The sequence below is a fragment of the Takifugu flavidus genome, chromosome 2, assembly GCF_003711565.1.
Source record: "Takifugu flavidus isolate HTHZ2018 chromosome 2, ASM371156v2, whole genome shotgun sequence".
NCBI classification, from domain to species: Eukaryota; Metazoa; Chordata; class Actinopteri; order Tetraodontiformes; family Tetraodontidae; genus Takifugu; species Takifugu flavidus.
This window is the reverse complement of record NC_079521.1, coordinates 13,494,655-13,522,186: the sequence shown is the minus strand read 5'-3', so window position 1 is coordinate 13,522,186 and position 27,532 is coordinate 13,494,655. Positions and strand designations below refer to the sequence as shown.

Sequence of the window (27,532 nt, the reverse complement as noted above, 5' to 3'; positions counted from 1 at the left end):
GTCATCAAAAGTGGACAGTTTTATTATGAGACCCACATTCTCAGATATACTCCATTATTCGTATTTCACCCTGTAAGAAGAAAACAATATTTTAAAAAAATCAACAAATCAAACAATTGGTGTTGTAGGAAACACATTCATATTTGTGGAAGAAGAAAAAAAAAAAACAGGATATGTGTCTGGATCACTGGGGGGGATCAAAGCCTGTGGTCGGATCTGAAGAGTTGGGTCAGGATGAGCTAAGATAAGGCTTCCGGTCTATAGCAAGGCAAGCACTGTTGTCACTCTGTTCAGAGAATGATACAGACGGACTCACGGCAGTCACAATTACAATCACTGATCCTCCTGAACACATAGTTGGGCAGTTCGAGCATCCTCGGTCATGATCGAGGAGTTGCTTGTTTTGGACCCTCTTTCTGGAAATCCTTTAAATTAGGCCTAAATCAATCTTATCACTTTCAATCAGCCCTGTAATCCATCAGTTTATTTGTCTTGTTTCTGTTTTTTCTCTGCTAAAGCAGGGGTTTTGTAAAACTAAACACTCTGGAGCCCACAGATGTCTTGAATTATGAAGCAATGTCCACAGCCTTCTTTATCTCATTCTCTCCATCTGTGGTTAAAAAAAACATTTTCCTCCCAATTTACTCAACATGGAGAAAGGGGAATTTAACAGGCCAATTGAGGACAGGAAGTAAAGCTGTCGATTGTGCCGAGGCCACAAAAAGTGTGCCCGTATCGAGGTGTTCCATTTTATTGACTCATCCACGTGTAAGTAAGCAGGTAAATGCTTTATAATCCGGTGATGGTAGAATCATCCCTGATCATGACTGCTTGACAATGAAAACAAAGGTTGTGATGTGAATTGAGATAGAAAAACCAGACAGGTTTATAAAAAGGCAATTAGCAGTTAATCGCACACAGGGAAATGTAAACAGTGACGTTGAAGGATAAGTCTGGCCTTGATCCACGTCTGCCTTAGTGAATTCCACAGACGTGTCCAAAATAGAGGGCTGCATGTTAGTCAGGAGCCGCTGAGAACAGAGCACAGCAGATGTAGACAGAATCATGCCCGTTTTAAGAAAAACAGCTCTGAAGTTGCGAAAACTACACGGTGACATTACGAGTGTTCAGAATGAGGTGACCATGCTTTTTTTTTTTTTTGCCTGTCAGAATCAAGTCATTCAAAAAGTGTGCGGGCCACGGACTATTTACCACTAAAATCAATAGAATTTTTCTCAGACGACCAAATCACACATTTGAGCTCCACATTCATCCACGTTATTTTTTCTTTGTGTGTGTTCCCATGACTATTTACAGCAGGATGTTCAATGTGCTATTGCTTCTAAATCAACTACAAAGCCCATTGTCGTCATAGTGATACAATCAGTGTGTTAAAGAGCTATTGAACAGCTATTGTGGCAATCACTTGGCATAAAGAGGGTGAAACGTACATCCAGACTTAACTTTGAAGGAATTGAAGGTGAGATATTCCTTTTGCAGGGTGCTCGCCAACCACATTCACCACTTTGGTGTTACATGGTGGTTGGCTGAGTCTCACTGCCTGCTGTAGACAAAGCCGTCGTGGCTGATATGAACTGAAAAAAGAAAAACAAATCTGGGGTGTTCCTTTTTGAAAGAATGAAACAAAGAGAGGGACATAAAGGCAAGTGACAACACACGAAGCAGAGTCTAACAGTCTCGCGTTGCCCATACTGCTACCAGATCATGTTGACCAATAGCCTCATCTGTTGCTAAATTTAAAAAAAGAATGATGGAGATATGTACCATTGTTTCCATTTGTCACATTGCTTACCAAAAAAAAAAAACTTTAACAGTATTTCTTTACATGTGACAAAAAGAAAGAAAAATAATAAAGTGTGACACTCCATTAATAAAATATAAAAGTCAACAAAAACATTCACCATTGTTAAATATTCCTTGTGACATACTGTATTATCAACACGTAAATATCTACGCATTTCTCTGTGTCGAAACTAAAGCTTTGCAATTACACATTTAATTCTATATTACCTTATAATATTCCCATATAGCCTACATACTGTGTAATAGCTTATATCCTTGAATTTAAAACAAATAAATATTCAATAAATAATATGTATATAAATCTTTCTCTCTACAACCCCCCCCAGTTCATATCAAATATCTGAGCTTGTAAAACATTTGTTGGCCAGTTTAACAGTGGCTGTCTGATGGGTGTCTGTGGCGTCCTGTGGACAGAAGGTGGCAGCAGAGAGGCCACGAGGGCAGTGTTTAGATCACCTTGTTCCATTAGGGACAAAACAACTGATACACAGTTGTCGTTCTTGTCCCGCCTTTGAATCCCTATACACGACGGTCCCGGTGTTTGTGACCAGCCTGTCAAAGTCTGCCCTACTCTTGATGCAGGGGAAAAGGCTCTGGTGTAAACCTTTGAGACAGGACGAGACATCTGCGTCTGGCAGATGCTTCCAGGTATATCGGAGGCGGTACTGTGCTACAGCGCAGTCTCTTTCAGGTCATTGAGGTTTGGGATCCTGGTGCGGGATGCTCGAGTAAAGGTGGGTCCGTTCTGCCCTGGTTTGATGCCCAGCTGCTCGGGGGTAAACTGCGCACCCTCGGCTCGTTGCAGTGCGGACACATGCCAGCTGGACTCGATCTGTCCAGGGATGGGGTAGCTGGCCTTCCGACTCTTGGGTTGGGAGGAGCTGCTTACCCCGGAGTGACCCCTGCTGTCTGCATGCCCTCGGGTCTCAGGGTAGCCCGCTTTGGACGGGGGTTGAGGGGGGTTAGGCAGAGGGGCTTGGAAGCGCAGGTCAGGTGGAGGGGCAGGGGAAGCAGGAGACTGTTGCCTCTGGTTTGAGGAAGAAGGGGAGAGGTGAAGGAGCCTGCGTAGCGACTTGAGTGGCTGACTCTGCAGGGGAGAAAGAAATACAGTTGGAAACATCCCCATAAAAAAGACAATTTTATCATGTTAACACATTGTTCAGTCCTAAAAATAGGACTTTATTTTTAATCGTTGACTCTGCGAATGAAGAGATCTATATATAGATATGATAAATACAGATATGGTGTAATCCCCTCTGCTGCAGGGCCCCTCGATGTGTAGAATCCCAGCTGTTATAGCTGCAACCACAGATAGTAACTGTCAAAGTCCACTATAGCAATCTCGCATTTAGGTCAGTGGCTGGTGGTTACCGTGGTGATGTGACTATATATTCTGGTGAGTTTGAAATACTTGTTTTTATGTCACAGAGAAATTAAAGACAGCTCTTCAAACCTGAGAGTGAGAGTCCACTGGCTTCTCTGGCCAATCACTGACCCTTTCTAGTTCTCTTCCTCTCTCCCGCTCCCTTTCTCTGTCTCTCTCTCTTTCTCTCTCCCTCTCTCTGTCCCGGTCTCGGCTCTGTTCTCTCTCCCGGTGTCTGTCCCGGGATCGCTCTCGGTTTTTCCGTCTGCTGCTGTGGTGGGAGGATGACTTGGTGCTCCTCTGCAGCGACAGGTGTTCCTGTCCATTGCCAGGGACCTAAGGACACACAGACATGGTTATTAATCTTCCCCAAATATTTACGCAAATGTTTAGGCAATGCGCCATCGTAGATGTTATCTGGTTTGCAGCTAAGTGTCATCACACTTCTCATCATGCATCTCAAGCAGCAGCGAGCAAACCGCAGTGAGGTGGTGATGGTAAAGAGAAAGAGAAAAGAAAATGGAACATCTCAGTTATTTCTGATCATTCTATGGCTACAGGTAAAAAAAACCCCAAAGGATTCCATGAAATCTAATTTATAGGTTATGCAGAGACGCCAAATCATATTTAGCATCTGTTTGAATATGACATTTATTCCAAATGACAGTGATCTCATCTTTCCCTGTAATTTAACAATTTGATAGCAGTTGGAAAGTTTGTTTAGCTTTAGAAGAAAGCAAAAGTTTTTCAAGCTCAATCCATATAGTTGTCGATTATATATTATAGATAGAATATATAATGTGTTTCGTATTATGTGTTTTGGTAATATATAGCAGCAGCATTGAAATAAGGTACCTACAAAATATATTTAAAGAAAATAAAGACACTACAGCATAAATGATAAATGCCACCCATATTACTAGAATAAAAGTTAAGTGAAAATAAGTATGTGTCCATCAGAATGGCTATAGCTATTAATATAGAAAATTATAGTGAAGCTTATAGTTTTCAATTGTGACAGCGAAGAAAATATTATACAATAGAATTTATTTAAATTATAATAGAATCAAAAGCCAAATTCACAGCTATTAGAATGCTACAGCTATGCAAGGGCAGGTTTGTGGATATATACAGTTTTACTGTTCTACAACCTGTACTTAAGTGCAGTATTAGAGTAACTGCTCCTATTTGCAGTCCACCACAAGGCTAGGATGACTTTGAGCGCATGTAGGCTCACATGCATTTTAATGACCCTGTTATTATGCAGCGTGAACATGCAAAAGTGTTGCCTCACAAGCAGCAGACACTGAAGCATGAATCAATGCCCCAAAGCCGCCCAGAATGGGTGCACAAACGCCCGACAGTCCGGGGCCTGATATGAGTTTGAAATCCTTTCAAACTGGAAACCCTCTGGGTGGCTTTATCTTCAGGTGAGAGGATTTCAAAGCAGACGGCGAGGGCGGCGTAATCATGCGATCGTATTGTCGAGGTTGGATTACTGGAGAGGCAGGATAGGGTGGGGGAGGCTGTTGGTGTTGTACCATGGGCGAGGCCACTACAGGTAGGACTTTGACAGCTGAGTTGTGCTTTAAGCTATTCTTAGAACTGAAGAGGGGGAAAAGGCTTTTCTTGATGCTAGGGTTCCTCCCGTCTTCCATGTCTGTCTGTGGAGCAGAAAACGCCACAACTTTCAACACCAACAAGAAAATGACAGATTAGCTTGGTAAAAAGTGCTTTATATTTCAGTTAAGATGATGATACATTTTTGTTGCCTGTGTAACCACAGGTTCACCCTTATATAAAAAAATGTTCATTTCTTATACTGTTGCTATTAAAAACCATACATGTACATCAAAAATAAATGGCAACATTGTCCATCTCTATGCTAAAAGTGCAGTTTTTATTTTAAAAAAAGTATAAAGAATCCGGTTTTTCTAAGTGTCTTTTATTTCTTTCTTTTGATTATTTGTTTTCTGGAGACGATTCCATTTGAAAATCACATTCTCCCATTTTTATGGCGAGATCAACAATTGGTCAAGAAGACAAATTACAAGATAAACCAACTGGAATGTTATATAACCATGAGACTTCTTTTTTCAAACACATTACATCGTGCGATTCTTCTGAAATAGATTAAAAACACTGAATAATGGCACCATTTTCTTTGAACTCCTACTATTCATACAAACAATTTTGACAGGAGGACACAACTAAAGCAAATTTTTCACACAGCAAATTACTAAAAGCTTGCACTGTTGACAGAAGCTTGCTTGGACCCTTTTCCCATAAACAGTAATTCTCCCAGTATTGCTGAGGAGCTTTTGTCAACTCCTTAACTGCAGAGTTTTCAAGGTAAGGCTGAAGCAAGAAAGTGGTCTGGCAAAACTGACCTACAAATGGGGGGATGGAACCAAAAGAGTAGGAGTGTTAAAATGATCTTACTATTTGTGTCTTCTTCTTTTTCTTTTTAATGGCTCTGAAGAATCCTTGTTTTTCTTTCTCTTTGACAGGCTCCAGAGGATTCATGACCATTGCTTCTGCCGCAGTCCTGCAACAAAAAAAATTGCAAACGCAACTTCAAAAAGAAATGATTTCTTTGGAAGAACTAGACAAAGTCACAACTGCAGTACTGCGGAAAGGCCCAATATAAGAAAATTTTCTTCAAAACAATAGAATCCATCGACACACTTTTGCAAATGTATCATATTTTATATTTCATTGTGGTAAAATTAGGGAAATTAGCTGTGTTGTAAATGCCGGTAGCTCATTAATACGGATGCTTCATTTTAAGCTATTGAGCTCTTTACCACAAACAAATCCTGAGAAGGATCTAAGTAAGTGTTGTGACAGACTTGATGAGACAACAATGACAACATGTCAGACGCAACTGTTGCGTTAGATCTGCGGGCTGGATTTCATAGAGAACGTTTGTAAAATACACGTTTAAACTGTCTCCTGTCTCAGTTATGTAACACTGGAGTTGCCTCATAATCCCCAAATGAGTCTCACCAGTCGAAAGCGGTTTGACGTTTGGAATGGCCAACCATGGCAACGGGATCTACGGGTACAACGGGACCAACTGGAACTCGACCCTGTCCCACGGCGTCATGGAAAGAGGAGGAGTTATCTGGTCTGGGGGAGGGGACTGAAGAGAAAATGCAGATTGACCTTTAAATGCATTGAAAAAAACGTCTCAAATATTATTCAACGACGTGTACACACATTCGCGTCTCACCTCGGTAGAAGCTGCCCACTCTGCGAGGCATGGACTCGGTGAAGATCATCCGGTTCTCCTTGGAGGAAGCTCCATCTTCACCATGGGGGTCATGATACAGGCCAGCCTGAGAAACACACAAGGTCACCAGACCGCCCGAAGACTTTTGCGTGTCTTTTGGACTCGTAACGGACTGAAAATGCTGCTTATCGATAAACAAACTCTCTTATTTCATTCAGGTTAACGTAACAAAACACAGCATTTACACCAGCGGCAACGTGCAGTGATGCTTCGGTACAAACATAGAAAAGCTATGGAAGCCAGCGGCTCGGGAGGTATCTGTGGGGGTCGGACCTCGTTTTTTGAGCGCTGTGTGTGAAAAGCTGCTGTGTTGTCCCGCGCAGAGTCTTTGATGGGGGCACAGGGGTGGCCCATGTCTTTTGGGGACTGCTCACTCTGTTGGGGAGACAGGCGCAGGTCAAAGCAGACAGGAGACGCAGCGTGATGCAGAGATAACGATGTGAAACAGCCACAGCCCCGGCACTCACGCACCCACTCAATCTCAACAATTGGTGCATTTTCAAAGCACCCAGATTTTCTGTGATACATCTAGTGTCATGTTTGGGATCGAGGCTAAGCAACGATAAACACGTCGCTCGTTGCAGGGCTTTTTTTGGACACTTCTTTGCTGTGACTGGCAGTCATACTTGGAGAGGCAGCAGGCTGCAGGGGTTGCCCTTTACCGCAGAGACAGGAGCGACTCCTGCAGTCAGCTGCCACAGAGGAGAGAATGTGACATTCAGCAACGAGCACGCCGTTATTCCGTCAGACGGCAGTCGTTAACCTTAATTTTAGAAATGCTCGGTTCTGATTCCACCAGCATGACTTTATAGTGAAATCTGAAATATTTCTATGCAATGGGCTACAACCCTTGTTTATTCACACTATTTACTGATGACTTGCATATTTTGTTCACTGGCAGATTAGATTTTAGACCATATTGTATTGAATGTTCTGGCCACTAACCCGGGTCATGTCATCGGTGCAGTCCTCCCGGGAGGAGCTGACTGAGTGCCCAGTGAGGGTGGTTCGGTGCTGCAGCTGAGGCGAGAGGAGCTGCAGGCTGCTCGCCCGCATCGGTATACCCTGACCCGGGGCAGGCAAGCCCGCCATCCCGCCTTCAACTCCGTGTGGCCGATGACGCTCCCTCCTCACGTACATGGAGTGCCGTTGGGGCCGCTGCTGAGAGGAAAAGGGGGAGGTGTATCCCAGGCCATAATGATAGGACTCATGTGGGGAAGGCAGAGTGTGCGTGGACGGCATGGCTGCTCCTCCTGGATCTAAGAGTTCTGGAGCACCAGCCTCTTCTGGAAAAGAACACAAATATCACCTCGGTCAGGTGTAATTGCTGACATCACCTTGTTTGACATCATGGTCTTGTCTTGCTTGCTACACTTGGAAAAAGTTTGCATTAATAGCTCAAATATCTTCGTAGCAGGACCTGGTGCTAAAGGGTTATGTATCTACGTACCTGGTGCTGAAGATTTATGCCTGGACTTGTGTCTTGATGATGAATCCAGGGTGCTGCTCTCCATGCGGATGTTGCCGCTGCTACGAGAGGCAGGGCTGTGTCCAGAGCGGTCGCTGTGGCGGGCAGAGGGGCTGCCGGGGGGCCCTGGAGGGCCCGTAGGGGCGTTGAGGTCTAGGCAGCTTGTAGGGAAGAAGCGAGCACCAGGTCCCAGCCCTGCTGTGTTGGAGTTTGGGTCGTCCGGGTGAAGTCGGCCATCGCTGAGGTTCCCTACAGATTTGGCGTCACTCAGCGCGCTGTGGCTTTTGGACAGGCTGAGATAAGATGCTGAACTCTTTGAAGAAGACGACATAGACCCATGAGCGGAGTCAGCCATACTGTGAGTGTGTCGACTGTGTTGTTTTTCTGCCCCAGACTGCAGCGTGTTGTTCTTGTTTTCCAGAAATGTGTGGCGAATGGCCTGCTGTTGCTGCTGTTGCTGTTGCTGCTGCTGCTGCAGCTGTTGCTGCTGGAGCTGCAGCTGTTGTTGCTGTAGCTGCTGTTGCTGCTGCTGCTGCAGCTGCTGCTGCTGCTGCTGCTGCTGGGAGCGAGAGGAGCTGGGTTTGCTGTGGCTGTATTTAGCCCCGTGTCCTTGGTCTGGCAGCTTTGGTGACGGGCCCAAGTTGAAGTCAAACTCAGTCTTGCCTTTGACTTCTTTGGGACTGAGGAGGTGCGGAAGGTTGTTGTTCACTAAGTCTTTGCTGGACGAAGGTGAACGATTAAGGGTCTGGGACATGTACTGACTCTTGGGGTGGAGCGTAGGACTTAAGCTGCTGGGAGGGGGTTTGTTACCGTTAAGGAAACTCTTACTTCCGAGGTGATGGAGGTCTCCGTGTCGGGGGAGGCTGGAACATTCTTTGCTGTTGGAGCGACGGCTCGTGCTCTTAGAGTGGCTCCTGTATGGGAAAAGACATTATTTAATCCATCCTCCTTCCAGGCTTTGTCTAAAACTCTGACCAATTCACCCCACTTGGATTTTTTTCTGAATAGAACTTTGAAAAGATATTGGATCCCCCAACAATCCAGCTTGAATACAAATTCATCAATCATAAATGTTCACCAGTTGACCTTCAATTACGCTGTGCAAACTTTTATTAAAACAGCCCGCGCTTCTAATGGGGGCCTGCTTTCAACTGCCAAGTCCTCTCACTGCCAGAGATGCTCTGCAGGAGAGCGCCACCTTGCACCAAGCAGGCCCAGCTGGAGAAATACAAATGCAAAACACGCGGACAGCAAAATTCATTTTGTTTGCCATGACAGGAAGCCGAGCCTCTTTTCAATCCAAACACATCTATTTGAAAAGCCCACAGACTACTTTGGAGGATTTTCTTTTTGCAATGTGTGCCGATCAGCAGCAAGACTCTTCTCCAGCATCAGCTGTGATTGGTGTGTACCTTCTCCCAGATATTTACCTTTTATTTCCTGCTAGTGGAACCAATTTTCAGGCCTATTGATCAAATGTTTGCACTACTTTTCAATAAAGCATGACAAATATCGCCAGATATCAGTAAAGTCACAGACAGCAGCATAGAGCTGATACGCTGCCATGCATGCAAATCAGATGAGAGAAATCCACCGTTTATATTTGAATGCTGTAGAAAAAGAAAAAAATCGGACCTGGTAGGAACAGTGTTCTCTCCATGATGGTGAGTTTTCCTCTTAGAGGAGCGTGGAGGGTTCGGAGATGCAGGAGGAGCAGGCCGCTCTCTCTCCACCTGCCTCAGGGGTTGAAAGGCCGGATGGTTCAGACTCTGCTCCGTCAGATAGCGCTCGGTGGGGTTTAGTAGCAATAAGTTCTGACGGACGAAAGACATGGAGGAAATGTGTTTCAGGGCACCTGGAGGCAAAACCCCATTTTTGAAATATACTCATGAAAAATTTAGAGCTGTTTTACCTTCATCAGATCCAACATTAAGCCACTTAAGATGCCTTGGTATCTTCTCTCTAATGTCTGAGGATGAGTAACAGAGGGAAACTTCCATGCACACACGCACAGACACACACACGTGCACGACACATCAAATTCAAAATCTGGACATTGTGAATTTCAACATGTTCAGGCGGTTAAGAATCACAAAACTGTCACTCACATTCACACAACACACATGCGCGCACACACGCACGCGCAGGCACACACAGAGTTCAGCCTTCTAAGACGTTTACAATTACTGCTAAACTGAACACCAGCCACGTATCTCATGAGTCATGGTTCTGGGAACACTGCAAAGCGAGAGAGACACAGAGACAGAGGGAGCGAGAGACAGACAGAAAGAGGGAGAGAGAGAAAGAAGAACACAAGTGTGGAGGAATAAGAGACAAACATCTTCTACCCTGATTCCATGAAAACGAGGGTTGTTGTAGAAGAGTTTCATCTGTTCTGCAGGGAGTGGCCCCAAAACCTTCTGGATGGTGAAGAGCTGGAGACACAATTAAGTAAATTGATAAGTTATTTAAGTTAATACAGATTTGATGTTTTCTTTTGTCTTATTTTTCACTTTTTTTAAAAGGTCCTTTAGCTTCAGATTTGCAAATAATGGGATCTCTAAGCAAACAGAACAGGTAGATTTCTACTATATAACAACAACAACAACAATAATAATAATAATAACAATACTACTACTACTACTACTACAACTACTACTACTACTACTACAACTACTACTACTACTGAAACTGAAACTGCTAACTTCAATGCTAAAATGTTCCTCTCTGTGACACTCAGTGGCCATCGACACGACTGCCAGCGGGGATTGGGGGGGGGGGGGGGGATCAAAAATTGGCTTCAGTGTTTTCAGAGTCTGAGAGCTGCACAGTGACAAAGCAATTTCATGCTTGTTGGGTTCGTTAGTGTGCTGACAGGAACCATCGTTAGCCTGCTGTAGCTGTCTCAATGAGCACAACCCTACCTCTGTTTAGCTTCTCATGGAGCCTGTGAGCCTCAGCATATATGCATTAATGCAGGAACGCATGGGTGATGTGTAAATAAATAAAAAAATAAACATACCCTTTTAATGTATGACTCCAAATTCATGTTTTGCTGATCCCATTGATCAGTGCAAAGACAAGCACTTGGTTGGTCCAACAGTATGTAACTGTGATTTCTTTCTTTTTTTTTTTAACACATATTTAAAACTGGCTCAAACTGGCTTTTCTTCAGGTACAAGCGACCCACATGGCATTCACTGATTAATTTCCAGTCATCGTGTTGTGGTCACCTGATCTATCTCGCTCTCTCCTGGGAACAGGGGCTGTCCATCACTCAGCTCACCGAGGATACACCCCACTGACCACATGTCCACCGCCTTTCCATAGGGAGCTCTGAGGAAGAGAGAGGGCAGATGTGATGAAGCTGTAAATGGACATGATTATGAGGCTTTGCAGATGGTGATGATGCGCTCCAGTAAAATAAGTGGATTGGTGCATTTTTTTGGCTAATAAAGAAGATGGTTTATCTGAGAGGATGGTGTTGAGATGTCTGGTGAGGAATGGTGAGAGATTTGGCAGCAGGGGAGCGGTGGAGTTGGAGAGAGAGAGTATTTGAGTGGGTGGCATTCAAACACAGTCTCGATAAATGTTCCAGGGCATTTACTAAATCAGGCTACAGCATTGCAGCTAGATGACATTCAGCTGTCTCTGAGCTGGAATGGACAGTCGGTGCAGCAGCGTATCAAAAAACGGCAGCGGTAATGGAAAGAAATAAGGGAAATTAATGAAACTGCCAGGCTGACCACAAAACACACTTCTGTTCACATGTAATGTACAAAATAATGGGTAGGTAGCATTTAGGTTAAAATCTGTTTATGTAATGACAGTATGTACCAAATGGCAAAGAAATAAGATGGTTAAAAAGGAACCACTGGTCATCTCATTTGCCAAAAATCTGATTGCTAACTAATGTTAAGAACATTAATAATGCTGTGCAACATTGGGTGATAACATTCATTTTAATAATGCTACAAGTTATATCAGAAATCAATGATAATTCAGTCAGAATGATTAAACCCAGCCGGTCTGGAAGGCACACTCACCCCAGCAACAGTTCAGGCGAGCGGTACCACCGTGTGGCCACATACTCAGTGTAGTTGGCGTCTGTTCCTTCAGAGAGGTTACGAGCAAAACCTGAGCAGGGCAAACAATAACCAGCTAATCATTGACAACAAAATGACTCGTGTACAGTGCAACTGTTTTCGCAGCTCCAGGAACACCAGAAACTTTCCTTGCAACCATCATTTAAGTGGTCGCAGAACAGGAAAAGCATGGAAAATCACAACGAACAGCTTCAGGAGTGAATAATAAATAAATCTAACCCCTGCTGACTCAATGAGGTTACATTATCAAACCAGATCAACGGCCCCGGGATTGTTGCTAATTCTCAGTTCCCCCATCCCACCGGGAAATATGACATGACAACACTGTGATGTGTCAACAACATGGCTCATAAGAAATGTGTATTTTTTTATTTGAATGACGTTCTTGGGCAAACAGCGGGTTTATGCTTCTGTGCAGCAAAATTAATTCACTTGAGAAATATTTACAAAGGTGATAAATGAACGGAGTAATTTCTCACAGGAAGTCAAACAGGAGAAATTAAACTTCCCGAAATGGAATCACAGACACTGTACAGAAATATCGCAGTTAATTTGAGTGTAAAAATAATTAAGCCTCCCCCAGAGCCTTGAAATAAAGTATCTGTGATTAAAGACAAATGCTTCTTGAGAATAATGTGACAGAATGACTTGCCAAAATCACAGAGTTTGAGAATGTCATCGGAGCTGATGAGGAGGTTCTCGGGCTTGATGTCTGAGGAGAGTTCCAGAGAAAAGGTTGTTAACGTTCAAACTGCAAAAAAAGCAGCCGCTCAAAGTTCACACGCTGGTAAAAACAAAGACATTTCAAGAGTATGAGCGCTAAAAATGTGGTGCTAAATATAATGAAATGTCAAATAGATATTAATCCATCTGAACGCAGCAAACACCAGAGCAACAGTTAAAGGTTTAAATATAATCCCTTAAAACAGAGTTGCACGGTTAAAGGAATAAAAAAAGAGAAGCGACTGACCTCTGTGCACGATCTCATTTTTATGACACCAGTTGATCGCTTTGATTAGCTGGTAGATGTAGCTGCGGACTTTATCAGGCGGGGCGCCGGTGGGATGTTCCTCTAAGAGCTCCAGCATGTTCTGCACTCCCCCCCACAAAAAATACTTAAATGAGTTGAGGATTTGAAATCCAGAATAAATCTTTGGGTTTCTTTCTGGAGGGGATTCCTCTCTCTGCACTGCATGTGTAACACCATGGTGAGGTTTGTGTCTCCTAACTCTCCTCTCATTTCATGTCACATGTCCCTTCCCTCAGGTGTCACCTGCCCCATTTTCTTCCCTGATTCCTGTTTGTTTCCAACTCTTTCTCATTGCCCCCGTGTCTATATATGGTCTGTGTCTCCCTTTTCCCAGTGTGTTTTTGTCCTGTTGTGCGCCCCAGCCATTCTCCCAAGTCCTAGATAACCATAGTGGCAAGAGGACTGCATGGAAATAAAACCTGTCAAGAAATAGACACTTGGCTGGATACCTTGGCAACACAGTGGGGAATACCATTATAAACAGCATAGTTCATACAGTATGTTGCCATGGTGATTTTTTTTCCATGCTTAACTGAGCAGGCTCAGCAGGGCTAAACTTCTAGAGATGGAGCAATGTAGGAATTAGTGCATTTAGAGTGAAATTATGTCGTTGTACCGACCCTCTCAACATATTCAAAGACCAGGTAGAGTTTCCCTCTCCTGCGAAAAGCCTCTTTTAGCTCCACAATATTGTCCTGCTTCAGGGTCCGGAGCATCTTCAGCTCCCGAAGGGTTGTCTCCTTGACCTCCTCATTTTCTGTAAAAGAAAAAAAAGAGAGGGATAGGTGATATAATTATTCCCCCTTTCGTCTCGCTCCACCTCCCCTCATCCCTGTTCCCTCACTCACCCTCACTGTCCTTAAACTTCTTAATGGCCACCAGCTCATTGGTCTCCTGTAAATACACAAGGATGCATCACAAGTGGAGAAAAGGAAGGAGAAAAGTGAGCCAAAGGCCCACTGGGAACATTAAAAAAAAGAAAAGAAAATGGTGTGTCGAAGCTGCAGGAAGAAAAATGCAATATTCTCGTTTTATTTATGCGCTGTACTCGCATGGAAAAGGCCTACAGCATCCTTGGCACAGATCATGTACAAACCTCCAGCTTTCAGTTCGTCGATTGATCTCGCTGAAAAAACGAGGCCGTTACAGAAAAATGGCTGCTTTTCAGACAATGCAACGTTTTCATTAGAAATCTGTGGTTTCATCAACTGGAATCTTTTAATTGAACGACTTAAGTAAACAATTTTTCAGCATGTTTACCTTATTGGATTCTAATTTGATGTGTTGGACAATAGAGGAACTTAATATCAAACATGGGGAAAAGGTTTAGCTGTTTTTAACTTCATGAGGATTCTACCACCTGATCTTCTACGTATCCCAGCCTGCACTAACTCATCTACTTTGTCACCTACAAGACAGAAATTTGATTGGGTGGTTTTTCCCAACAGTTCTGCTGAATTACAAGTGTTTTCAGCACCAGAACCCTATAAAACCACAGAAGGAAACCTTTAACATTCCTGTATAAATTGGGTTTTTCTTTTGCATCTTTCCATTGTGCTTCAACGCTGGTCAAAGCAACAGTGATTTTAGATCAGGACAGTGCTGGTAGATCCACTTGCTGTGCTTATTGTGATTCGAGGATCCAACTCCTAAACCATAAGCATTGTTTGTTATTGATAAGTCTGAAACATGAGACAATTTCCCAGAGACAATTTCCCAGAGACAATTACAACATACACTGAAAGCTGCCTCGCTGTGTCCTCAGCTCATTTTCCTCTGTTGTCATTTTGTTTAGGGACAGTTAGACAACAGTGTCAAGTTGAGGCTGTGGAGCTGCCACCAACCTTTTCATTATAAACCTGTCTGATTTTTGACTTGAGAGATGAACCGGAATTAAACATCCCAGATTAACACCCCTGACAAAGCGTTCTCCCGAGACTGAAGCTGAAAGGACGACACGCTGGGAGATCCGCTCTGTTCGTCAATCAAAAGAAAATGCGACCACGTGTGACATTTCCAGCTCTGTCGCAGCACTTCGGGATCGCCTTCTGAGCCACATCTGAATTAGAGTGTCCAAAAATAGCTCCATGCTTTTCTTTTCTTTTTTTTTCCTTCTGAGGAAATGAGCTGCTGAATGTCAGGACTCATATTTATCATGTTTCCGCAGATAAAAATATCAGCAATTAATGTTTTAGCATAGCAGACGCCATCAGCAATGGTCCACAGCAACAGCTGATGTCAGCAGGTTTTTACTCAACTGACAAAAAATATTAACCTTTTATTTCAAGCATTATTCTATAAATAAATGAGAAACATGTAAATGCATTTATTCAAGCAAATACACTCGCACTTTTATGCAATATGCATTCAATGTAGCGAATATTAAAGTGAACGTTCGCATCTGTGATAGAAATGATTTTAAACAAGCAACAGAAAGACACGATCAGAATCCACACTAACTAACCATCAGGCATTTCTGTAAGATTACACAATCAAAGAGTGTTAATCAGCTAGAAAAAAGCAGAGCGCAAACCTCTGCCATGCAGGACATTTCCCCGCATACTGTTACTTACACCCACAGTGTAAATACCGAATAAAGGCAGTAGTAATACAAGGTTACGTAACATAGTGCATTGCGTTATGATCAAAGCCCCTCAGCGTTGGAAGATCAAAGGTCAAAGTTCCTCTAGAATCTTGAATATCACCAAAATGTTACATGGCCCATCATCAACATTTCTTGAATATTTCATTCATAACTTTTTGAACTTATTTAGCTAACAGACAAACAAGCAAACTCCTTGGAGGATGTAATTGCCATAGGTAATTAACATATCACTTTAGCAACACGGAATAAAGACGCCATATAGGTGCCAGGAAACATGGGATCTCGTGTAGGTTGTGTTATTGTCATAAATTCAGGATAACACATAAGCCTCCATACACACACCCACATACACTAATACAACACTTCCACAAAGTGACAGAACGAATGCCGCAGAAATACAAGCAGCCTTCCACCGGACTAATTAAATGCTCCATCAAAAGCATACTGTAATGTAAATGTTTAAATAATTTAGCATTTAAGTTGCACTTCATTTCTTGGTGGCGCAGTCAGGAGTCTGTATGGAGTCACCTGATTGTCTGTTCGACCAGCGCTCCCAGTCTCTCTGATCCTCTCAGGTCTGTCCTCCTAACAGGGTGACCCATTTACCATCTGTACAGGCTACATATGGAATACCTCCCTCTTCCATCACACGCACACATGCGCTGTTCCTCGGTTTTTCTCCTCCACCTTTTCTCTTTTTGATCTCCTTTGAGCTGAGAAAAACAAAAATAACTGCTCACTTGCAGCGCAGCTAAAATGCCTGTAGTACAGTGGTCTGGTTCTACATGTAAAAAGGATTTTTTAGATTGAATATAGGTGGGCAAAAAAGCCCCCCCTCTGATAATTTACAATAATGCAGTTAGTCAATAAAAAGTCCAGAGCTGAGCACATTAACGAGACAGTATAGATGAAAGGACAACTGATGCACACATGAATAGATCAATGAATTGAAAAGTGTGTTTTTTAACATTTACATTGCTAATTAAAACAGCTGGAGGTGACAATTTTTAAAACCAAGTAACTTGATCACCGAGAGCCTGAAGAGGGAGACTGGCCTGAGTGACGCTGGCTGTCAATGAATCAAAATTCCACTCTGCTGTATTTGATGGATTTATTGCAAAAATAAAACTCCTAAGCATCCAGGATTCTTGGTCATTATACAGTGTAGCATCGTGGGTGTGCAGGTGAAACATCACATACTTCTACGGCTACTATGTACACCACGTAACCTCTCAATTCCATCCATAACACCAAAACATCCATCGCCTCCATACATAAACATCCTCTTTCTGAATTACCAGGTGGTAAAATGAGTTTGGTTTTGAGAAGCAGAAGATGACTTTTGGGTTTTAATGCTTCCAAGTCATTTGGTTCTGTAGAATCTTTGGTGATCAGTCTGCTGTTGACGATTGTTTCAACTTCACAGCGCTCGGTGTGGAGCACTTCTTCATCCAGTCTTTGTGTCCTCAAAGTGGAATTGACAATCTTTCTGATGGAACAGATCAAACTTTCCCATAATCCTCAATGAGGTAATCCAGTGGGAGGGTTTAGACTCCACTTGATTCCCTTCAGTGACATCATTGGTGTACTGCGGATTCCACCCTTCAATTGCCTGTTTCAGCTCCCACTCTGCACCAGCAAAGATAATGCTATTCTCCAAATGTAGCTATCTCCTGTCTTAGCCTTACAATGAAGTGTTGAACGACACTGATAAAAGGTGTCCGACTGGAATTTTACCTCCTTTGTTTTCTTCCTCAGGCTTTGATGCAAGCACATACATGACTTATCCATTTTGTTAAATTTAAGTCTTCCATTGAGTAAATGGCACCAAGATCTTTGTGGCTTCCTATTCCATAGCTTCAGAGGCAAGACAGTCATCCATATAAAAACTGCCCATGATGGTATCAAACACCAGTTGGCTGAAGAAATATATTATCTTCTACACACTTCTGGAATGCAAATTTAGCATTGCAGGAGTTTGTACAGTGATGGATGTGCCCTCTACATCAAACCATGGAGACAAACGTTAATCTTGGGCATCAGTCTGCTGTTACCATTACAGGACTTCTGCTGTGCCACTTGCTGAGGTCCTGTAATGGTAATGGCAGACTGATGACATGAAGATCACCATGTTTTTCTCCTCGTGGCCCATGGAGTCCAACCAAGCATCATCCTGATGGCATGCCGTCCTTTCTCCACACTAAGGACGTCCTCCAGGGGTTTCAATACTCGGTGGACATTCATGACAATTAAAATTCCCTCATTGGTGCCTATTTCAATATCTATGGGGATTTTTGTACATCTCAATTTCTTGGGATATTACTGCTATTAAGTGACATGTTTATGTTGCATAAACATGTCTGGCAGTTCACAGGTCCAATCACTGACCAAACCAGCCTCCTCCAAATCAGATGCAATCCAGCTATAGTGCGAGAAATAATCTGTTTTTTCCTTCCAGAGATGCAGTTATTCCATGAGACCCAGTGTACAAGAGGATATTTAACTGCCTGGTTCTAGAAAGGCCTAGGTTTTCACTGAGCTTAGGCCCTTACTTGACTAGACCTTCACAGGTACAATGGAAAGCTTGCAGTCTTGTCACCGGCCCCAGTGAGAACACTTGTCAGGACGACAGCCAAAGAACTGCCCATTGGACCCTTCTCCTAATAACAGAATTGAGACAAACTACAGTGTTTGCCACACACCCTGCAAGAGGTACTTCCTGCATTCCTAACTGACGTGCCCAGTGCACAAACAGCTGAAACAAATTCCATTCTTTATCAGGAAATCCATCTTTTTAATGTAAGATTTCTACTCCAATAGAAGGCAAGTTTGAAATGTGTGTCCACTCTTGTAGTATGAGCAAATCCTCTCAGGTAAGGGTCCATCATTTACATTTTTCTCTGATTCAGTTCCTTTATCAACTGAACCAGCAGTAGTGGCAAAGCTACTACCTTGTGGCTTCAAGCAATGTGGTGATAGTTTCATTCTGCCATCTTTGCTTGCAGCCTCGTCTTTCTGTCACATGCCACCGTACGTTGCTTATCTCTCAGCTGGTATTGTCTTTCTCTCACTGACTTGTTCAAAGGAGTGCATAAAGGCATGATACTGGAGGAGACTGTCATCGAAAATATACTTGGACAAATACTTGGACATCTCTTCTAGACAGGGAAGAAAAACTTTGTTGTCATACCACAATCGAGGTCAGTTCATTCTGCCTTTCCATAATTGATTTTATAGGACTCTGCTCATTGTTTATGTTCCCAGCAAAATTAGTGGTCAAAAGTCTTTGGGGAGGGGTCGCTATGCTCCTAGCCACTATGCTCCTAGTTGGTATGAGCACTGGGGACCCCTGATGGTAGTATGAAGTGTTATCTATCCCTTTTTGTTTTGGCCTTGTACCTGTGGTTTGTGAGTCAATATGATGTTTGCTCTCATGCTCATCCTCATCTGATGATGCAAATGTATCAGTGTCAATATTTAAAGTTTAGGTTTTTCCTCCCTTTCTGATATAGGATTCCATCCAATTTATGATACGGAGGTCTTCGAGACATTCATTTTTGCCATCGATGATACTATATCTGCCTAAAGCTCTAGCTTTTCCTAAGTCCACTTATTATGTGCTTATGTGCTTTTAAAGCCCATTGCTCCAGTAGATTTTTGATAGAAGAAGATCTTGATCTGTTTTTTCTGCTGCTTTGGTTTGATATACTCATGTATCATCTTGAACACAAAGGCCTTCATCTTCTTTTTCTTTGCCTTCAAGAGCCTCCCCAATTAGCTCTGTAAGGAGTGACAATGTAGATCCCGAGGTAATCCAACAACAAAATAGGAGTGGCAAAAAAAGGCAGGAGGTGATCACCAAAAAAAGAGGTCCAGTACAGGATAGAGGGTGATAGATATAATGGAGATCCAATAGAGAGCCAGTAACATCAGTCACAACAGCTGCATAAATACACCTTGAACAACTTAAAAAACACTGGGTCCGTGCACATCTAAAACCCTGCAGGAGGACTAAAGGGCAGAGACAACGTCATCCCATTTCCAGTCATGGCAGCGACATTTCCAAAGTCATCCAAGCAGTAAACAACAGGATCAAAGCCCGATCACATATTAATATAACCAGTCATCCACTTTCAATGGGTAAGGGTTGCCATATGTGAATAAATTGGTCCATAATTAAAAATATTCATCCAGTTCCCAGTGCTTTCCCTCTGCTCTCCCCTGCTGTCCATTCACAAAATCAAAATTCACACTACTAGCACCAATAAATAAATAAATACAACAGCAATTCCTGTCTCCCACAACAACCTAAGATCAGTAGTTCTTCTTCCCAGTTTATTTATTTTCTTACACATTTTTTCACCATCTGATGCACTTCCTTATATTTACTAAACACTGAAATATAGGCTTTTGTCTGCCTGCGGACATTTTCCATATTCATTAAGAGTAGGCATGTTTTAGGGGGTAGATATTACTGTATTGTTCTAAAGCTGTGAGAGCCGTGTTTCTCTCACCATCATGTGTCTTATCCATGAATGCGAACGTGCATCTTCAGGATTTTACTTCCTGTGAATCATTTATGGTTCATGTGAAATTTTCATGAAACATGACGTGCTGAGGGATCTTCTGGTCCATCAGATGAATGTAGGGTAGGAAGTGAATGAAAGCCAAATGAGCTGTGGAGACTCCAGAGTGAACGCAAACACTGACAGCGATCAACTGTAAATTAACTGAGCTCTGATTTAGTACTCCTTTCTCCTTGAACATTCAGATTGGATTAACACCAAACATTTCCTGCAGGTCAAATCATCAAACAATGCAAACATTTCTGGTTTTAAAATTGTATCTAGAGATGTAGTTGTTCATGAGAGATATCCTGACATGACCATAAAATGACTTATTTTTAAAATAAGCAAGCCACTGTTGCAAAAAAATGGGAAGGTTTGTATGATGAAATAGCCTCGGCCATGTTGAGCGTTACAGTGCTTTTCTTTAAAGTAAAACCAAACTGTGCTAAATTCAAGTCTTTACTGTAAACCATTAAATGACCTTTAGAACAACCAAACAGTTTAAATTAGGTTTATGCTTTAAATCCTTTGAAGTGTCATCTTTTAAATTTATTTATTTCCCCCCAGTGTAATTATACCTCCTGCAGATTTCCCGGTATCACAGCCAGCAACATCTGGACACCCAGATTATCAGTTGAAGCACAAATGAAAACATCATTCTGCAGCCATGGAGGCAAGCAGATAGCGTGGATCAGAAATACATCTGAGCTGGTTAAAATCACACATTTGCCACATCCACAGAACCGGGGAGGTGGTTTTCAATAGATGAAGGTTGATTTGAGCAGAGAAGTGGGTGTTCAGAGATGCTGATGTTGCTCCTGACAAGGAGAGCACTGAGCTTTAGTTAAGGTTGGCCGGTCATAATTTATTTACCACCTGTAGGGGTCTGAATTTTTCATCTGCAGCCAGTCTCTGGTCTGCGTACAGCCAGGTTGTCCAGGCGCTGTGGCAACATTTGAATCACGCCACGCTAACATGTTGCAAGTACTACCAGTCACACCTAAAAGGCCAATGCAGCACCCTGGTTTTTTGTTTTACTGCCTGACAGTGTTCTTAATAACTGATCTCTGGCACACAAGACCAGTCATGTCCTCTGATAGTACCCTGACAGCCACAAATAATTAATGTGTTGCTAAACGAGCAATAACAGGGCTAACACTGTGACATAGTAAAATAATTTGAACATAAAGTGGGTTATACAGCAGTGTGCCAGCGGTATAAAGCCTGCAGAGGGTTTCATTATCTGAAGGATTTGCAGGCAGAGTGTTATACAGTATATATTCATGAACTGTGTACATGGTGTTTGTTGCTCAGTACACAAAAATACACTGCAGAGATGAGGTCACGATTGTCTCATAACTGTGGACGCACTGGACAACTGTATCAAAAACGTGCCAATATCTGAAAACATATTTTTTACATTTTCACCTGTTTTCTACATTTTTGTATAAATATGACAAAGTTGATTAGGTAAATGTACGGCTTTCTGGTTGCGCTTGTTTATTCAAAGATCGATTGTGTTAGATTTGTCAGAATCTAGTGGTCAGAAATGAGACTGCAAGAGCTGCAACCTTCCCGTTATAAGAGCACTACCCCAAACAGCAGGTTTGTCCTTTCTGGGCTACTGTGGAAAGATGGCGGCACAACAGAACAGACTATGTTAATTGTTGTAGGTAAAATTACTTTATGCGATATGAGTTTAAACGTTTCAGACGTTATACCATGATTACATCATGAAAATGAAAATGTGATCGTTTAAAGTGTCCCCTTTCTTTTTGATTAAACTTGATAAAAGTCATTTTAATAAAGAGGCCTTTAATGGAGGTGATAACAATAGTGACCGTAATCTGCCATTGACCTAATTCTCATTGATTTTAAATTAATTTTGGTTCCCTGAAATGCCAATCAATATCATATATGTTATTTATAGACCTACATTAAATAAGGACATTTACAAAATTAAACCACTGATAACTTTACCTTCTATGCCATGGGTGTTTAACCATTATCTCTTATAACAGTGTGTTTGTTTTATAGTTGTTCCCACAAAGTACCAGAGTAATAGGTAACACTTTAATACTGTTATTACTCCAGAGTACTTGAAAACGAACTTCTTCAGTGGAGGTTTAGTGAACAAATCAACAAAAGTATACATATCAACAACACTAATAGATATTAACTAAAAAAAAGATAAAGTTATTTTCCATGTTCACTCAAATAAGAGAATATTGGCGTTATTTTAAACAATTAAAATAAGTGTCATTTAAATATGTGCAGCTGAAGGCTGAACAGCTCTTAACAAAACAAAGCACTTAAGCCATCTCATCTTACTCTAAGTTTACGACCTGTATCATCATCAGAATTGTGTTTATCTGGAATTAAAGCACAAAAATGTCTTGGTGTTTGCATGTAAATGGAAGTTGGGTGTGTAAGAACGATTATCTTACCTTGTGCCTGCACTTAAGCACCACCCCGTATGCTCCTGAACAGAGAAATGAAGAAAAGATCAGTGATAATTGAGGCCAAGTCATTTTTCATCATTATAGTTACAGTCAGGTCTTGTGAACCTTGAACAAGTGTCTACAAAGCAAAAACAGTTAGAAAGAACAGCAGAGAAACAGAGTTAGCAGGTGAGATGGCCGCAAGCACCTCCACATTTAGACTTATATACTGAGAGGATTCTCATCAAAGCGCCGAACTCTAACCTAATTCTACTCTGAAATCCAAGTCTCAACCTTCAATCAGGGGGGTCTGATGAAGTGAAGACCAAACAAAATGTCGCAACCCTGCAAAAACATCTTCACCTTGCCAGTGCAGTGTGTAAGCTGGCCCTCACTCTGTAACATGTACTAGAACACACACACACACACACACACACACACACACAGTGTTGTACATCAGCTATGTAGAGGGAGATAATCATTGAACCGAAGTCACATAAGTCTGTAGTGTGACACACTATTAATGATTAATCCAATTTAAAATCAAATTCCAGAAACTGTTTTTTCATTTCTGAACAAATCCACTGCATCACCCATCACCAGGAAACCCAAGACAGAACAACAGAACCTCATAAGGTCTTTTGCACCACATCACCACAAAGCATACATTCGTTGGGGATTCCTCCGCACCAACGTCAGCAACGCTGAAGTGAAAAAGTTTCAATAAAAAAACCCAAAACAAGCAAAATCATTTTAATCATTATACATGTTTGACAGCCTCAACTGTGTGCATAGTGTATTTCTTTTTTTCTTTTAAATCTTTCAGCTGACAGTGCAAGTTTCATAATGTGCCACAATTGTCTTGTCTTCCGGTGACCTTGTCCCTTGGTTTTGCATCACAAAAGCAACCTTCTTTCTTAATGCCATCCAGATTTTTCGACTGGTTTTCTTACTTAACAGAAGCTAATTAGACATTGATGCAAACTGGTGTGGGACAACTTTTTAATTTGGGGGGTCACATTGACAATTTGACAGGGGACCAGGAACATGTGTGCTTATGTGAACTAATGTAAATGGCCTTATAAAAGGCATTGGCCTTTAACAGGCAGCAATGCATGAGTATGACAGGCTTATCATTCAAATTACTGAATACGCTTATTTCGTAACAGAGCAATTCGTTTTATTTCTTGCTTGTTAGCATAGTTAACATGCTTTGATGCAAAGTGACCATTGGTTTTGCATTCTTTAAAAACTGAAGCAGTTTCATTACATATCTGACATCCAGCCAATGATCGGATCAGTGAAAATATATGTTGCTGCCCACTGCTTAATAAACATTCGTCACGGAGTGTACAATTTCATTTTCTTTGGTCTGGTTATTTTCAACGTACAATGTGAAAATGTGAAGTTAAGAGTAATGCTGCATCCATGCACATTTGGAAACATTGGAGAAACAAGTTCTGACTTGATCAAGATCAAAATAAATGTGATTTTATTATAATTGGGAACAAGTAAATTGGGCCGGATTATGAAGCCCAACAAGCCCTAGTTTGCCAATGGCTGATATAAACAAATCTGCACGTGTGACCTTTTATTAACATTTCAATAAATTGGACGGTAGTTCTTTTCTATCTTTTTACGTCATCAACTATAGCTTTTAACAATTATGTGCGTAATTACAACAAATTATTGAAATCTTGTCAAGCTCCCAACAGCTAGCAACACCAGACTTTAACAGCAGAAATCTCATTCCGCAGTTTCTGTCTTCACCACTAAATGTGACCAAATCTCACCTGCTGAAGCTTAAATGGAGAATCAACTTTTGAATTATATCAAAGATATCTGGTTTAAAAAAATGTACATTACATTCTTAAAACATCAATCAATCCAACCTTATCGTGTGCAGAATATTGGAGTGTGTTCCAGCACAATGGAAGGAATTAAATGAAAAGGATGTGAGACTGTGACGTCGGGGTCCACAATTATGGACGTCCAGTCGAAACGTGATCTATAAATATTCAGCACAACCACTCACCTTCTCCCACAATGCCAAGGACTTCAAACTTATTCATCACATCACAGAGGGGTGGGGGTCCTCCTGCAGACGAAATAAGCTCTTGGGTTTTAATGAGGGAAGTCCTGTTTTGAGCGATGGCTGATGGAGCAAACTGTGGCGCTCAGGAGCGACGTAGCCAGCATCTGATCACGGCCCATCTTCCTTCTCTCTCATCCACCCCCTTCCGCTTTTTTTTCTTAAAAATGTCACTTTTTTAACGACAGATCTCTTCTAGTGCTCTCAGGATTCCATGCTTGGGGGCTTCTTATCCTTAATTTCTATCCAGAGCTCATCGCAGTACCTGGAGGAGGACAAATATCACAAATATCAGGATGTGTGATTATTCTCACATTCATCATTCCAGACGCTAACAGCAGCTCCTGCAGGGAATACTATGTGCAAGATGGCCTTTCTTGGAGGTCATATTTAAATCATGACTTCATTTCATCCCGTCGTTTCCTGTCAGATCAGAAGATGCAAAAAGCACCTGTCAAGTGGGGAAGTGTACGAGTCTGCCTCAGTGTCCAACACCTTTGTGCACACAGGCTCCTAAAGCCGTGATGTTTTGTTCTATATTGGAATGCAACAACAAACTGCTCTCAAGGGTTAATGATCTTAAATCAGAAACAGCCATCTAACCCTGCTGTAGATAGATGGACCCATTTAGCATGACAGGATATGGAAAATCTGACCAAATGCAATCCAAACCTAGAAAAGCACTCAGAGTGCTGAGTCCCACCAAGCAGGTAGGTCCCCCCTTAATGATCCTTACAGCTGTAGTACAGTATATACACATATATACAGTAGTAATTCAAGGTTACGCAACATAGGAGCTTGCCATATGATCAAAGCCCCTTGCCGAGATCAAAGGTTGAAGTCCCTCTGGAATCCGGAACATCATCAACTTTAATCAGCTCTTCTTACTACTTACTAGTTCCTTTGCCCACTGTCAGCATTTCCTCAAAGTTTGATTAAAATCCATGGAGTTATGTTCCCAACAGATTAACGACAGCTGTCAAATATCCTCCTTGGCTGAGGTTAAAAAAAAAAGAACACCCACAGTATAAACAAGACAGTGTTGTCCACATAAGTCATTTTGTTTAATTTATTCTGATTAAAGGAACTAGCACCAGTAGTAACAGTCAGTAACAGGTGGGAAATAGTATTACTCTATTTGATTCCACGTAAACTGTCGTTAAAGAACTAAGGCAGAACTAAAAACCCAACCGATACAGAACATGAACACACAACATTTACTCTTGAACTCTTAGGGAAAAGTCTGTAGTTATCAAATTTCTGTTGTGTAACACAAATGCTGTTGGGTTGGAACCAGCCGAGCTTCTCACAATATCACTCCACCATCATTTGTATAACACTTGATTTATTCAGCAGTGAAGAAAGAAAATGTTCATTTGGCTCATGTGTCCGTGTGGGCGTTTTCCTATGCAGCTTACACTCCAAAGGGAAGTGATAAGGTGGATGTTGAGGCCATCGCTTGCCAGTCAGTTTAGGATAATGCCGCCACTGGTGAGATATTAGACCGGTTTCGTGTCTTACTCGACAGAATATACGTCGAGAGCCTGGAACTGGAGCTAAAAGGCTGCTCTTCCTCCTGCAATCTGTGGATTCTTCCTTAAACGATCCCATCAGGGTCTGCTCATTGATAAACTGCTGCTTTTCCCCCATGGTGCCGTCACGCAAAGAGCTGGCTGATGGAAACAAGATGCAAATATCCCCGTGTTTTCCACGGGGATATTTGCACATGAGGGCGAATGCGTGCACAGAACACGGTGGAATGACTGACTTTTGGAACGTAAATTTAAGGCAGGTGCATGCGTCAGTCCACGTGCACGAAAAGATGAGGTGTGTGTGAGAGAGAGAGGGAGAGAGAGAGGGGGGCTAGTATTCCTGCCTCTCTCTCTGCACCGAAACTGCGTCTCTCTCATCGCTGCGGTGCGGAGCGCACCACCATTCCACCTTCGTCCACGCGTTTCTCAGCCTACACAGCACCAGTGCATAAATTATATCCAAGCCCAGTTCACGGACCCGTGTTCACGACAGCGTTGCACAACAAGATCCGCAAAGAGCCCCCGAAACCCCATAATTACACACCAGTTCGCGCTAAATGACACAAAACCAAGAGGGAAAAAAAGGCCAGCGCATCTCTTTTACCTCCTGGTGTGATCTGTCGTCTGTGTAAGGTGCGAATGTTCTGTCTCTCAAACACAAAGCCTCTTGCTCCCTAAAAATAAATAGCCGAGGAGACGTAGAAACATCATGTGGAGCGACATTAGGAGGGGAAGCCCGGGCCTGCATCGTGACACAATCAAAGATGGACTTACTCAATGTCTGGATAGAGGTGAGGATGATTCCGCAGGCACTGCGCCGATGAAGGGGTATCCATGGACCATCCGTAGTTCTGTGGAGCCTCCGTGTTGATGGCCTCAGCATCAGCTGGTTATAGCAGAAAAAAAAACCAAAAAAAAAAAAAATCGTCATTCTTGTGAGCGACGTTGCGCACAGCCAATAGAAACGCGGACGAGCGCGCGTTCCAGCACTGCTGGTGCCATTCTCGGCTGTGATGAATAAAACTTTGCGCTGGCAATGGTCTATACTGCAAACGCAGCCAATTACCTTCCAATTAGAGACATTGTGCAGGGCGTCAGCGGGCGTCGGTGCTGTGGCCGCGTCCCTCTCGGTCAGTTGATGGCGTAAGTGATTAAAAATCTTCCTGCAGCGTCTGCCTCCCCCCGTCCCCACCTACACCTCCCCTCCA

General features: G+C 42.4%; 1 protein-coding gene across 5 annotated transcripts; it reads right to left on the bottom strand.

Annotated features, from left to right (window-relative positions):
- Positions 1 to 6: 6 nt before the first annotated feature.
- On the bottom strand, positions 7 to 27,532 carry cdkl5 (cyclin dependent kinase like 5). Of its 5 annotated transcripts, none has more exons than XM_057012923.1 (22): positions 27,391 to 27,532; positions 27,099 to 27,210; positions 24,736 to 25,057; positions 22,707 to 22,741; positions 13,935 to 13,980; positions 13,707 to 13,843; positions 13,027 to 13,147; positions 12,709 to 12,768; positions 11,997 to 12,087; positions 11,184 to 11,286; positions 10,299 to 10,385; positions 9,863 to 9,943; positions 9,586 to 9,764; positions 7,933 to 8,864; positions 7,428 to 7,768; positions 6,756 to 6,857; positions 6,423 to 6,528; positions 6,197 to 6,332; positions 5,630 to 5,735; positions 4,729 to 4,851; positions 3,278 to 3,523; positions 7 to 2,911 (listed from the first exon to the last, which is right to left on the bottom strand). In XM_057012923.1, the coding sequence occupies exons 3-22, from the start codon at positions 24,770 to 24,772 to the stop codon at positions 2,495 to 2,497; spliced, it is 3,486 nt and encodes a 1,161-aa protein (XP_056868903.1). In that variant the 5' UTR covers positions 24,773 to 25,057; positions 27,099 to 27,210; positions 27,391 to 27,532; the 3' UTR covers positions 7 to 2,494. The 5 variants fall into 5 exon arrangements, with proteins under 5 accessions (XP_056868903.1, XP_056868882.1, XP_056868910.1 ...); XM_057012902.1 differs by having other exon boundaries at positions 4,687 to 4,851; positions 27,391 to 27,530; XM_057012930.1 differs by having other exon boundaries at positions 3,320 to 3,523; positions 4,687 to 4,851; positions 27,391 to 27,530.